Source organism: Hemitrygon akajei, chromosome 2, assembly GCF_048418815.1.
Source record: "Hemitrygon akajei chromosome 2, sHemAka1.3, whole genome shotgun sequence".
In the NCBI taxonomy this organism is placed as follows: Eukaryota; Metazoa; Chordata; class Chondrichthyes; order Myliobatiformes; family Dasyatidae; genus Hemitrygon; species Hemitrygon akajei.
In genome coordinates this window covers 36,898,353-36,913,655 of record NC_133125.1, presented here as the reverse complement: position 1 = coordinate 36,913,655, position 15,303 = coordinate 36,898,353, and the positions used below count along the sequence as shown (strand labels likewise).

General features: G+C 36.9%; 1 protein-coding gene across 1 annotated transcript in view; it reads right to left on the bottom strand.

Moving 5' to 3' along the window:
* Positions 1-864: 864 nt before the first annotated feature.
* Positions 865-15,303, bottom strand: part of vps13a (vacuolar protein sorting 13 homolog A) — a 345,233-nt gene continuing 330,794 nt past the window's right edge. The window contains exons 69-72 of the mRNA XM_073070330.1: positions 9,951-10,036; positions 6,698-6,821; positions 5,370-5,444; positions 865-3,664 (exon numbers count right to left, since the gene is read on the bottom strand). Of these exons, the coding sequence (XP_072926431.1) occupies positions 3,596-3,664; positions 5,370-5,444; positions 6,698-6,821; positions 9,951-10,036 (354 nt within the window). The 3' untranslated portion in view covers positions 865-3,595. The remainder of the gene's footprint in view (positions 3,665-5,369; positions 5,445-6,697; positions 6,822-9,950; positions 10,037-15,303) is intronic.

Sequence of the window (15,303 nt, the reverse complement as noted above, 5' to 3'; positions counted from 1 at the left end):
TCTTTGAATTAATTCAAATACAAAACACTAATGAATCAAATATTACTTTTGTTGAGAAATGTGATTTATGATTTTGCAGTATATACAAATGGGAACTGAGGTCTAACAACATCTAAAACAACTACCATTTCAAGTTTTCTCCAAAGATCCTGCCTCAACTGTGTCTTTCCAAGATTAGTTTTAATGTCATTTCAACAATGTGCAATCTTTGCTTTTAGTTTGCAGACTTTAAGCACAGCATGACAAAATCCTTCACATGGATTTATAATTTGAATTCCTTTTCTACTTTCCACTGTGCTTTGCACATTTAGAAGAGTCTGGTAAAAAGTACAACCAAGTGAAAAACATTAAGACATGTACACAAAACTGCTCTGGCAATACACCACACACTTGTTTGGAGTATTCAAGGACTTTTTATTTAAATATACTCAAGGTAATACCTAGTCTACAAAGAAAAGCATTTCCAAAAAAAGTAGTAGGTTGAATTTTAGCCTAGGTTCTTTAATTCATTCATTGCACGAACCAAAGAAAACCAGGAAAGATCATGTGAAACCATTTACATTTCTACACCTGGGCATTACATGCTCAAGTTATTTGGATACAGTGCAGCTTGTAATTCTCCTGAGGGAAAACTGTCCCTTAAAGTTAAGCTTGTAATAATTTAATGTCTACAACATACTTTGTCAGATATTCATGCAGCTCTGTTATTGGCAAGAAATACACTATGAATAATGCAGACTACATTGCAGTACACTAGCAATGTACATGAAATTTCACAAAATTTACTGTTGTTCAAAGGCACCCATGGTGCAGTATAAAGTTTTAAAAAAATTGAGGCAGCTCAAATAATAAATCATGACTTAATTGTTTAACTTTGTCATTGTTTAATAGATAAAAATGGTTGTTGAAAGGATACATCTGTAAACAAAACAGTTCATGTCATATTTCCATTAACCGAGCTATCATAATGCAAATGATTTACATTAACTTCTACACCTGAATTAATGTATATGCATATTTAATGGGAGGGTGAATTTGAGAATTTGACATTTATTCTGCAGTAGATTGCATAGCACAAAGAAAATATCAACTGGTCCTTTTCCTAGTTACAGAATTTGGAAAGGAAGACTTTGCTACTTGATACAAACATTCTCATGGTCTAACCTGCAAGCTGAGAGAGTAGATTTTACCTTGTGATTAGGTAAGAACATTTATAAACTACTCTCAGGCTCTAGGGCCTTATTGCATGACTTTGTACTTGCAGGTGCATAGATGTTGAACAAAATAAATTTTCACTCTTTCCTGATGCCATACTCATTTATTGGAAAGAACAAATAAGCAGATCTTATCTCCTCCTCACCATCCCCCCATCTGCTGTCAGTGCAGAAAAATTCTCCATTCTCCATTCCTCCAAGTGTACTAACAGCCACTTTTCATCTGATCCATTCAAAACCTTGGGTAGGTTGCTTTCAGCTAAATCCATGAATGTCTGTGTACCTTTAAAGTGATCAGATTGTGGCTGAAAAGGCCAGCATTTATTACCCATCCCTAATTGCCTTTAAAATTTAGTTAAGTTGTGATTGTGACGTTGTACTTAGGACAAATTATATCAGAACAACACATTTTTTACCACCCCAGCACAAAAGCCCTTGGGAAAGTGGATGTGGTTTTAAAACAAGTAGGTTTCATAGACAATGTGATGATAGCTTCTCTTCCATATTTAACTAAATAAATTTATATTCCCTATGAGTTATGTTGGAATTTGAACTCAAGGTTATGATAATAAGTTCACACCACTGTATAGAATGACACCTGCCCCCCTAAACTTAGCAAACTGAACAATGCTAGGAATTAAAATAAGCTTTGATAATACAAATGATCAAAATAGCCATTTAACTGCACATGCTGTCAATATTGAAAGGATGCATGATAACACCAGTACTGTATTTCTATTCAGCTGTTCTTAACTTACGGGGAGCCATAACATGGCAATATGCAACATTTAATTCTGATTTCAAGCACAATGAAAGTCAAGAATTCTTGAAAAAAAAAGTGTGGAATTGTTGGAAGGGTACATTTGTGGAATTATAAGTTGTACTGATCCCATTCATCTATCTAGTATTAGTTGTGTAGGATTTATTTTATGGAACATTTTCAGAAAAAGCCTTTGGTCTGAAACCTGTGGGGTTTTCTGCTCTTGCTGTCCAACCTACACCATATTTTCATTTCCTTTTGAGACAAGTCAACATAGACAAGGAGAGCAAAATACTGTCTTAAATGCAAGTTTGCAAAAATGTAGCCAGTCCCTCCCTCTAAATTATACTTTCTTTCCTAGTAGATGATGCTTCTGAAAGTAATTAGCATAACACCTGCTGCATCAGATTTAACTACCAATTTATATTAATTAAAAAGCACAAAATTCTTATATTCACATTTTTCCCCAAAGTGCAGCTACATAATGGAAATTGTAGAAAATTGCATATTATTTAAGACAATTTAAAACAAGTTAAGCATGATTATGATCCATATAAAAATTAAACTTAATTGAAATTAATAAAACTGATTTTCAAAGGTATCTATGATCAAATTCAAATAAAGATGCTATTTTCATATATACACTCCCAAATGTATTTAACGCTTACATTGAAAACATTGAGATAGACAAATTGGAGCATGCAGAGCATTCTGCAATTAATATTTAAAAAATTATTGAAAACATCAGTTGACAAAATCTTTAAAAGTTATGATTTTTTAAAATACATTAGGGATCCTATTATACTGTACTTAGTAGATTAAACATAGAAAGAAAATGTCTAGATCAGTTGGAATTTCCACTGTCAAATTGATTTAGATGGCCTTTAAAACATCACTGCAATTGCAATACAACTTTTAAGAGCTTTGTGTATAAATAGCATGATTAAGTATTTACAAGAATACATCAGGTAATCATATCAATTTTTGATACATAATTTTGTATATAGATCTATTGAAAGGTAATGGAAATAATCAAAAAGGGCATTGGGTATTTGATCAATAAACGATTAAGTTGTTTTACTAATTCTTCCCAGTTCTGCAAAAAAAATTAATTTATTTACTATATTTAAATATGTAATGCATATTTCCCTTAAAAACAAGTTCAGTTCATTCTATGAATTTTTGTAGTAGGTGTCAAATATCTGTATTCCTCTAGTTATTTATGTTACGTAGTAACATGACATTGAGTCTCTGAATAGAGCTCAGAAGCCCAACTATGAAGAAAACGTTGGCACATTTATTAGAAAATGGTTCAATTCTACTCTGAGGAATCCAGAATAATTCCATGCTTAAGATTCCGTACCTGATTGATCTTAACCATTCAATAAAACAAAATTACAATAATAGTTATTGTACAGTTGAGGGTTTTAAATTCTAATTACTATTTCTGAATAGAGGAACTAAAACATACAAATCAAAATTATAAATTAAAATGGATTACATTATCCCATATTGCTGATTACTCCACTAGATAGGTACAAGTTTCTGTTCAATTAGATACAATTCATTTAGTAATTTAAATTCTACTTAACACATGTAATTGTTATGAAATTTTCAACACTCATTCACGTCTTGGATGCTGATCATGTGTGCCACTTTCTCTCACTTCTTGCAATTTTTCCAGAATCCACTGGAGGCGAGGAAGAAAGAACAGTAAGATTTTTGATTTAAAAGTAAAATTTATTTCAATTAATATGAGATGGTAGTTTTAATTAAGTTAAAGAGTAATAGTTGGTATTTAGAATAGTCAAAAAGGTAGTAGGATACTTATTGGAAGTCAGTGGCCAGTAGTTTTCTGCATAGATCAGTGCTAGGACCCTCATTGGTGCTTAGGGAAAGAGGAATTGTTAATGTCTCCTGCTGAAATCAAGCTTCAGGACAGAGATAGGATATAAAGAGAAGAGGGGGAGTAATGCTCCGAGGAGAGGTAAAGGTGGATTCCAAAACTGTCAGTTTGTGTTCTTGCTTATTACTGTCCACCATCTGTCTCCATCTGCCTCCTTTTATTCCCTCTGCCTGCATCCATCATTTACCTGCTAGTTTCCCAATTCCACCCCTAACTTGGGTGGAGTATGAGCAGAATAGAATTTGATCCTGTCATTTTTAATGGATATATTTTGGGAAGATAGGTAACAATATATATTTGATAAATGGTAAGGTGCTGAAGAACGTTGGTGAACAGAGGATCTTCGAGATCAAGTTCTAGTTCCCTGGAAGTGGCAACAAAAGTAGATAGAATGGTGATGGCCGCATAGGTTAGTGCTTAAATTATAGAAGTTGGGATGATACATTGTGACTTCACCAGACATTTGTTAAATCACACTTCCGAGTATTGTGAATAGTTCCAGATATTACATTAAAGAAATGATACTGTACATTTGCATTGTAAAAAGATGAGATTTATGAAAGAGATTGAAAGACATGATTTATGGGGAGATACAGACAGGACTTGTTTAACCTGGAGCTGAGGGGTGAGCTTTTAGGAATGTTATATTTTAAGAGGTATACATAGAATAGATATCATTCTTTTTGCATGGTAAAAGTATGAAAAACAATATAGATTTAAGGTGAGATGAAGGAATTTCAAATGAGTATTTATTTAATATACTGTACATCTATCAGAGGAGGTGGTGGAGTCAAATATAAATAACTATGTTTAAGAGAAATTTAGAGAGGGAGAGCATAGAAGGAAATGGAGTAAATGCAGGAATTCTCACCATGAGAAAGGTTATTTTTCAATTACATATAATTCACTCTAATTTGTCAGTTGAACATCCCTAATTTCTTGTTTTACTTATGGCAACTGTGGCCCATTTAAAAAGTTATTTAAAGAGTAAATAGATCTGATCATTCAGAAATCCTTTGGTTCACCAGATACTTGCTCTGCACCCTTATTCTCATACACTTTCCACTCAGCAGGGCTTCACTTCTCACACTCCTTTTGAACTCACCTCTGGTTGGCCACACTCCTCTGAAACTTACTCAGTTCTGTTCTTTCCCATGCTTCCTGGGGACTTGCTAGTTAACCATATTGTGATTTTAAAAAAAAGTTAATTCATGGTGTCTTGGAGTTAGGACCATTACTTGCAATCCTATCCTCTAGTCTGAGGTTGCACTTGTTCACATAACTCACTCAACAAAGACAGACACTTATACTCTTTCTAACTTCAATCTCAACACTCAAAGTTTGACAGCAATGGAATCTCAGAATCAAAATCATACAAAGAAAGGCAGGCAAGGGGGCATGAAGGTATTAAACTTAAAAATCAGTTCACTGTTGAAAATTTCAGTGGGTCTTACTATAAACAATGTACAATTTAAAAAAGAAACAATACCTTTGCATCATTTTCAGATCGGAAATTAACAATTTTTCCATATTCTTTTGCATGGAAAACTGACTTGACCCGTTCCTTTAATAAAATAGGGTAGATGTTAAACTAAAATAAATAACCCATACAAAGCAATGTGTTCTTCAGTTGCCTGTAAAATATGACAAGCCTAATTTTAAAACTCTTACTTTATACATTTTCTATAATGTATTAAAACATCACAAAATATCAAAGAAAGAACCAATAGCTGTTAACAGTTTAGTGAAAGAGGGAGCAGCGTTTTAAAAGAGATACGGGAGATTTATATAGGTAGGAACGGAAGGGGCCATGGAAGGCTGGAGAGCTAAAACTGCTGTACTACTAGTTAATGAACACAAAGGCCAAAAGTCACAGGGTTTTAGATGAGCATAAATTAAAAATAGATGCAAGACTAGCAAAGTATTGGAAAAGTCTGGAAGCAAAATTATTGTAAATAAGACAACCACATATAGGTTAGAAATTTGAGAAGGCCATAGATTCATTACTTGGTTTAAGATGCATGGTAGCAGGAGAAGCCATTGCAGGCACTTGGTTATAGTTAAATAGGAAAGAGTAAAATAAAATTTATGTACTAGTCTAGGAAGGAGAGGCTTTGCAATAAGATGGTACACTTAGTTACTTTCAAGCTGTGGCAAGAGAAAAATATAATACATCACAGTGTAATAACTACAGCATTAGGGTCATTTCAGTAGTACAGCAGGAGTAGTAACCTACTGGTAAAGATGCAAACTGAGAAAGAGCAGCACAGATTTGAAAGTTGATAAATTGAAGGATTATGCAGGGGAGGGTTTGCAGTTAAACAAGAATATTGGCAATAAAGAGATTACATTAGAGTGTGATGGAAACAAAAATGTTTGAAAGCAAGTATTCCATCACAGTGAATTTGAAATGAAACAGTCCCAAGGCTGCAAACTTGGTGACAAAGCAGTTGGCTGTGTATTAACATTTGATGTAGCCATACTAAACATGAAGTTGTAAGTTACTTGAAGAGGAATTGTGCAAGCTGCAACAGGAATGATATTTGAATACTTAATGATTAGATTAAATGAATACACTTTTCAAATGCACTGTCATTGTCATTAGTTTTGAGTTAAAACATACTCAGAGCTATGATCTACAGTTGTATAAAATATCTAAAGTAAACAGAATAAGGCTCCTATAAGAGGGAGACAAAGATAGGTTTGAATGAATTGTTGCAATTTCCTGATGACAACTATATACATGTAAATGAAACCAACATGATAAAACGTATTGTTTCATAATCCTTCAAGTAACATTAAGCATCATTTTCTTACTTTGGCTTCAATGCGCAACCTCCTCCCATCAACAATGAAAGGCTCCTTAGTGAATTCTTCAAAATTGTACTGCCATTCACAGGTCAACTGACCAAATGTTCCTTGTGTTACAAAAAAGACACCACTGGAAAAAATAAATTTTGGTGGAACAGATTAACAAAAGACACACCAAGACATTAATGGTTAATAGCATTTAGCATATCATTCTGTAAACATGAATTGACAGCATACAATTTCTAACAATTGAATTGAACTTAATGAGGAAATATATTAATGAATATCCAGGCTGGCTCATGCTTTCGCTTTCCACTATACAGTGCCTCGTAAAATAATTCACATAGGTGAGTATTACAATTTAACTGAAATTTTACTTGTGAATCACATGCTATTTTCTTTCCTCAGAGTAATGCTCCAAGACCAGGGAAAATGGTAAAGCATGAAAAGATAAAAATTCAAAAACCTAGTGCCAGCAGTTCAAAAGTATTCACCTCCCTTTACTCACTACTTAGTTGAACCAGCTATTATTGAGAAATATACCTGACATAATCACTATATATACCTGCAACATAACCACTATGTATTAGCTATTTACAATACTATGTACTCACTTCTAGGTACTGAATATTAATATGTATTATTTTACTAGACACATTTTGCTATGTGTTGTTTTCACTAGATACTTTGTACTCTCTTAGCTGCATATTATGGCACTTACAGAACACCTGTTTGGTTAGCAGCACTATTAGCTGAAATGTATCCCATGTATTACACTCAGCCTTTGTTTAGTACGAGATAACGGTGGCGGACAGGATGCTGCGAGCAGGAATGTAATGTGAGGGAGGTTGTCTGGAAAACATAATCTTGGCCACGAATAAGGCCCCAATGCGAACGGGTGAAAAACAATGGTGACGTACCGTGGGCTAGGCAAGAGCGATTGATTAGTTAATATATAGATGATATGCAATTAAAAATTGATTGGGTATGCTGATGAAACCGAAATGTAACTGAGATAAGAAATTACTATAAAGAATGCTGTACACCAGAGCTCAGTGGGCTTTCGGTGACAAGTTCATTGATTGCCTCAGCCTTTGTTTGCAAATAAAGGTTTAATTTTCTTGAAGAATTGTCTGTGTCTCCAGGTCATTTCAAGTAACCACGACACTATTACAGCAGGTCAGGCAGCATCTATGGAAGAGAATACAGTCTGAGGCCCAGAACAGCGAATGTACACTTCTCCCATAGATGCTGCCTGGCCTGCTGAGTTCCTACAGCATTTTTTGTGTGTTGCTTGGATTTCCAGTATCTACATTTTTTCTCTCCTTTATTACTGTTTGTATGAGTCTCTATTTGCTTTGTACAATGTGATGGAGGAATGGGCAAATCTTGCTCCTTGCAAAATTGCTCATGCTGTGCCAGGTTAATTAGGGGGGGGTGGTGGACAGCAATCTTTAGGCCACTCAAGGACATTTATTTTCTCTGTTTGAAGCCACACCATGGTTGCTCTGACAATTTACTTTTGGTCAATGTCCTGCTGAAAGATGAACTTCCTCTCAGTTTAAGCCTTTTCATTCAGCATCTCTGTATTTAGCAGGATTCCTCTTCCCATCAATTCTGATCAGATTTCCAATACCTGCTGCTAAGAAGCATCCCCAATAGCATGATGCTACCTCCACCATACTTTACAGTAGAGATGCTGTTACCTTGCTGATGTGCAGTATTAGATTTACGCCACACATACCACTTAGTGTTGAGGCCATAAAATTCTACTTTTGTCTCCTCCAACCAAGACCTTCCACATCTTTACAGGCAAAGATATGCTTTAAAAAAAAACAAAGGCTTCTTCGTTGCCTCTCTTTCCCTATTACCTTTCTTGTAATTGTGGAGCCACAAACTTCATCTCCAGCTGCAGTCACTGACTTCTGCAGCTCACAAAGTGACTATTGGCATTACAGTTGCCTCTCCTACAAGTGCCATTCTTCTCTGGTGCCTAGATTTAGAGGGTGGGCGATCTATACAGTGTGGCTGTGGTTTCATATTTTTCCCCCACATTTTCTCAATAGACTGCACTGAACTCAGGAATGTTCAGTGCCTTTGAGATGGCCCTGTACCCTTCCCCAGATTTGTGCTTTTCTATTATCATTTCCCTGATTTGTTTTGAACGCTATTTTGTCTTCTATTTGGTTTGTTCTGTTGACAATCTACTATATTGTTGGACCTTACAGGCAGAGGGTGCATTTATTTTTATGAATTCATTGAAAACAGGTGATCCTCCGATTTTCTACAACAGCAAATTGGATGAGTTGATAAGGTAACAGTATACTGCACCTGAGGAAAGTTAGCATAGTAATTACAAAGGGGATGAATCCTTTTTTAGCCTCATTATTTAGTTTTTAATTTTTAGTTAATTGTTGACAGATTTTGAAATTTTTTTCCTTTGATTTGACATGAGAAACAATGTTTTGTAGATTAGCTCTTAAAGGGCTGTGGAATCTCGACTGTTTCAGTCATTGAACAATGGGATACAAGACTTGTAGGGATCAAGCAAGATAGGTCATATCAGCAAGTGCAATGATGCAATTTTGGTTTATAAGATAATCTTGGGCAAACCACTGGGATTGAGAATGACTTGTTTCCACAAATGGGACAGGAAGTGAGCTGTTATGCTTCAAAATCAATTTTTATGTTGGGTTAGTGCAGTAGAAATACTTATTTTAATAATGCCAGTATTATGGCAAAGATTATAATTATCCCATTTGTACCAAATAGGAGTTATTTGTTTGATAAATATTAAATACATTTGTGAAACTGACTTATGGTCATCATCAGGCAAATGATGAATGAAATCATCACCACTATAGTGCAGATAATTGATTACAATAAACTGGAATGCAATGGCAAGGGATTTCTATTCCATTCCTACATCTTACAATGTTTACATAAATTTGGACAGATAAAAGGCAATCTTTGTATTGAATGAGAGAGAAGTCCATTTATGGGATAGGTCATTTAATTTTGATAGCATTCTCATCTAACAAGTTAGGGTAATTCAGTTAAAATTAAGTTCCATTCAAAGATTAAAATGGTGAAAATAATGCAAAACAATGGTTGATGTGGGAAAATTTGTATATTTTCTTGTTTTCAGCATTTTGGATGTGTACTATTGGTTTTTAAGTTAAAGTGCTAAATGTGGATTGAAAACATACCAGTTTTCCAAGCAGATTTTCTAAACTTGTCTAATGACTTAAAATCTTACCTTTTTGTGATCATAAACAAGTCTGAGTCATTTATCTTTTTGTGAAAAAAGTACTTGAATTTGGCAAATCTTCCATTTTCAATTTTCTAGGAAAAAGAAATGTGATAAAATAAACAATAATATTTTCACTTTGGATGCATTATAAACTATTGGAGATATGAATGAAATAATAACTGTATAAACTCATTAATACAAGAGTTAGCAATTATGTTTGTAGTTTGTACCACAAGCCTTATATAATCCTTACAACTGCTGCCAGCATTAATGATCATTGCACAAATAACCAGAAGAGAGACAAGCCTTGGTTGACGATCCTTGCAATCCTTCATTACATTTCAAACAACCTCCTGGAAGGATCACTTGTGGTTTAAAAATATCCATGTCCAGTGAGAGGTTAATAGTAACTAATTATCTCATTGACAAGCTCCAAGACCTTGGACTCAATACCCCCTTCTGCAATTAGAATCTGCGTTTCCTCACTTGCAGATCCCAGTCAGATCACACTGGCAGCAACATCTCCTTCACAATCTCCATTAGCACAGGTGCACCATAAGGCATTGTGCTTAGTACCCTGCTCAACTCGATTTGCACTTATGACTGTGTGGCTACGCACAGCTCCAATTCCATATTCAAGTTTGCTCATGACACCAGCCCCCCCACCACCAGGTCATTCTCTCTTTTCGCTGCTGCCATCAGGCAGAAGGGACAAGAGCCTTGGGACTCACATCACCAGGTTCAGGAATAGTTACTACCCCTTAACCATCTGGGTCTTGACCCAAAGGGGATAACTTCACTCAACCTCAATTGCACCATCAGTGAAATGTTCCCACAACTAATGGACTCACTATCAAGTACTCTTCATCTCAAGTTGTCAATATTTATTGCTGATTTATTTACAGTATTATTATTTCTTTTTGTATTTGCATGGTTTGTTATCTTCTGCACTCTGGTCTAGTTGTGTGGTCTTTTAATTTGTTATGGTTATTATTCTATAGATTTATTGAGTATGCCCTCAGAAAACAAATCTCAGGGTTGTATATGGTATTTTGATAATAAATTTATTTTGAACTTTGAAAGCCCAGTGGTAGAGCAAAACCCCTTACCAAGAACAGAGTTAATTTTTAAAAACAAATGGGCTGAGGCACACAAGTTTAAGAATAAAAATATAATAGAAGCTTACAAGAAAATTAATAATGATAATATGTAGCCAGAGGCATGATCAACTTACAATGTCCACCTGTAATTTTACTTTAAACGATGATGGTGTCCTGAACAACTAAAGACCTGTAGTACTCCTACAAGACCGTTGGATGAGGAGTTCCAAGAGCTTCACACAGCAATTGTAGCATATTTTTCAAACCTAGGTGATGTAATGGAATCACCTAAGATTCACTTGACAAGAACCATTTATGTCGGTCAAAAGGAGCTATCCAAGCTAATCACATCGTTCAGCACTCGAACCACGGCTTGTTTGATTGTAGTAATTCAAATTAACCTCCAGACACTTTTTAAATTACTGAGATTTTCTGCCTTTGCATCTATTCCAGTCCACAACTTCCAGCTATCTATCAATCTATCTATCTGTCAATGCTTTAATGTATATTTGCTTCATCTTATATTACTTTAAAGTGAAGCACCTTTGTTTTAAGTCACTTTGCTGAGGGAACTGGTTCCTTCCAATTTTATAAATCCTTACTTCACCTGAATTAAGCTCTGGAACCTGGGTCTTAGCACTCAGATCTGCAGCTGGATCTTCAACTTCCTCACAGACAGGATTCAGGCTGTAAAAAATAGGGGACAAGCTCTCCTCTACAATCACTTTGAGCACCGGTGCCCCACAAGGCTGTGTACTGAGCCCCCTGCTGTACTCACTGTGCACCCATGATTGTGTAGCCAAGTTTCCATCAAACTCAATATATAAGTTTGCTGATGACTTCACAATTGTAGGCCGTATCTTGAGTAATGATGAGTCTGAGTACAGAGAGGAAATTAAGAACCTGGTGGCATGGTGCCAAGATAATAACATATCCCTTAACGTCAGCAAGACGAAGGAATTGGTTGTTGACTTCAGAAGGAGTAGCGGACCACACGACCCCATCTACATCGGTGGTGCGCAGGTGGAATAGGTCAAAAGCTTTAAGTTCCTCGGGGTGAATATCACAAATGACCTGACTTGGTCTAACCAAGCAGAGTCCACTGCCAAGAAGGTCCACCAGTGCCTTTATTTCCTGAGAAAGCTGAAGAAATTTGGCCTGTCCCCTAAAACCCTCACTAATTTTTATAGGTGCACCATAGAAATCATTCTTCTAGGGTGCATCACAACCTGGTATGGAAGTTGTCCTGTCCAAAACTGGAAGAAGCTGCAGAAGATCGTGAACCTAGCCCAGCACATCACACAAACCAATCTTCCAACCTTGGACCCACTTTACACCACACGCTGTCGGAGTAGTGCTGCCAGGATAATCAAGCATAAGTCCCACCCAGCCAACACACCTTTTGTCCCACTTCCCTCTGGGAGAAGGTTCAGGAGCATGAAGATACATACGGCCAGATTTGGGAACAGCTTCTTTCCAACTGTGATAAGACTGCTGAACAGATCCTGACCCAGATCTGGGCAGTACCTTCCAAATATCTGGACCTGACTTGCACTACCGTACTTCCCCTTTTCTATTTTCTAATTATGATTTATAATTTAAATTTTTATTATACTTACTTCGATTTGTACTTCAGGGAGCACGAAGCGCAGAAACATATCACTGTGATGATTGTACGCTCTAGTATCAATTGTTTGGTGACAATAAAATATTTGTATTTGTATTGCATGTTCTTTGACGATTATCATTATTCCACGAGAGTCATAAAAATGTATAGCATAGAAGCAGGTGCCAAACCATTTAAACAGCTACCCGCATCAACCTGCACTAGGACCACAGCCCTCCATATCCATGTAGCTATCCAAACTTCTCCTAAACATTGCAATCGAACTTTCATAAACCAAGTGTGCCAGCAGCTTGCTCCACACTCTCATGACCCTCGGAGTGAATAAGTTTCCCCTCACTTTCCTCTTAAACTTTTCATCTTTCACTGGCAGAGCAGACTCGATGGGCCAAATGGCCTAATTCTGCTCCTATGCCTTATGGTCTTAACCCATGACCTCTAGTTTAAGTCCCACCGAACCTCAGTGGGGAAATCCTGCTGGCAATTACCCTATCTATACCCCTAATAATTTTGGAAACCTCTAACAAAAATCCTCTCAATCTTCTATGTTCCATAAAATATATGTAAAAATATATCTAGCTGTATCTTAAATATATTTAGTGAAAAAGCCTCAACTGCTTCCCTGGGCAGAGAATTCCACAGATTCACCACTCTCTGGGAAAAACAGTTTCTCCTCATCTCTGTCCTAAATCTTCTCCCCTGAATCTTGGGGCAATGTCCCCTAATTCTAGTCTCACCTACCAATGGAAACAACTTTCCTACTTCTATCTTATCTATCCCTTTCAAAATTTTGTATGCTTCTATAAGATCCCCTCTCATTCTTCTGAACTCCAGAGAGTATAGTCCCAGGCGACTCAATCTCTCCTCATAGGTTAACCCATTCATCTCTGGAATCAACCTGGTGAACCTCCTCTGCACTGCCTCCAAAGCCAGTATATTCTTCCTCATGTATGGAGACCAGAACTGCACACAGTACTCCAGGTGCAGCCTCACCAGTATCCTGTATTGTCGCAGCATGACCTCCCTGCTCTTGAATTCAATCCCTCTAGCAATAAAGGCCAACAATCCATTTGCCTTCTTAACAACCAGTTGCACCTGCAAGCCAACTTATTGCAATTCATGCACAAGCACTCCCAAGTCCCTCTGCACAACAGCATGCTGCAGTCTTTCACTATTTAAATAATAATCTGCTCTTCTATTATTCCTTCCAAAGTGGACAATCTCGCATTTACCAACATTGTATTCCATCTGCCAGAGCTTGGCCCAATCACTAAACCTATCTATATCCCTCTGCAGACTCTCCACATCCTCTGTACAATTTGCTTTTCCACTCAGTTTAGTGTCATCAGCAAATTTTACTATGCTACACTCAGTCCCCTCTTCCAAATCATCCATATAAATGGTAAACAGCTGCGGGCCCAGCACCGACCCCTGCGGCACCACACTCACCACTGACTGCTAACCGGAGAAACACCCATTTATACCAACTCTCTGCCTTCTATTGGTTAACCAATCCACTACCCACGCCAATACACTTCCTCCGACTCTATGCATCCATATCTTATTTATAAGTCTCTTGTATGGCACCTTATCGAATACCTTCTGGAAGTCCAAGTCTACGACATCCACCTGTTCCGCTCTATCCAAGGAATAAAGTCCTAACCTATTCAATCTTTCCATATAACTCGAGTCCTTCAGACCTGGCAACATCCTTGTAAATTTCCTCTATACTCTTTAAACCTTATTTACATTTTCCAGTAGGTAGGTGACCAAAACCACACACAATACTCAAAATTAGGCCTCACCAATGTCTTATACAACTCCATATAACATCCCATCTGCTGTACTCAATGCTTTCATTTTTGAAGGTCAATGTGCTAAAAGCTTTAGGGACCCATCAACCTGTTTCACCACTTTTAAGGAATTATGGACCTATATTCCGAGATCCCTTTGTTGTACTGGACTCCTCAGTACCCTACCATTCACTGTGAAAGACCTACCCTGCTTAGTCATACCAAATGTAACACCTCACACTTGCCTGCATTAAATTCTCTCTGCCATGATTCAGCCCATTTTTCCCAGCTGGTCCAGATCCTGCTGCAAGCCATGACAGTCTACCTCGCTCTCTACTACACTTGCAATATTCGTGTCATCCGTAAACGTGCTGATGCAGTTAACCCCATTATCATCCAGATCGTTGATATAGATGACAAACAACAACGGATTCAGCACCAATCCCTGTGGCACTCCACTAGTCACAGGCCTCCAGTATGAGAGGCAACCGTCTACCATCAGTCTCTGGCTTCTCCCACAAAGCCAATCTCTGATCCAATTTACTACCTCATCTTAAATGGCAAGTGACTGAACCTTCTTGACCCACCTCCCATGCAGGATCTTGACAAATGCCTTACTAAGGTCCATGTAGACAACATCTATTGCCTTGCCTTCAATCAACTTTCCTGGTAACTTCTTCGAAAAACTCTACAAGATTGATTAGAGATGATCTACCATGCAGAAAGCCCTGCTGACTATCCTTAATTAGTCCATGTCTATCCAAATACTCATATCTGGTCCCTTAGAATACCTTCCATTAACTTTCCCACTATTTTTATATATTCTTTTACCTTGTAGAATC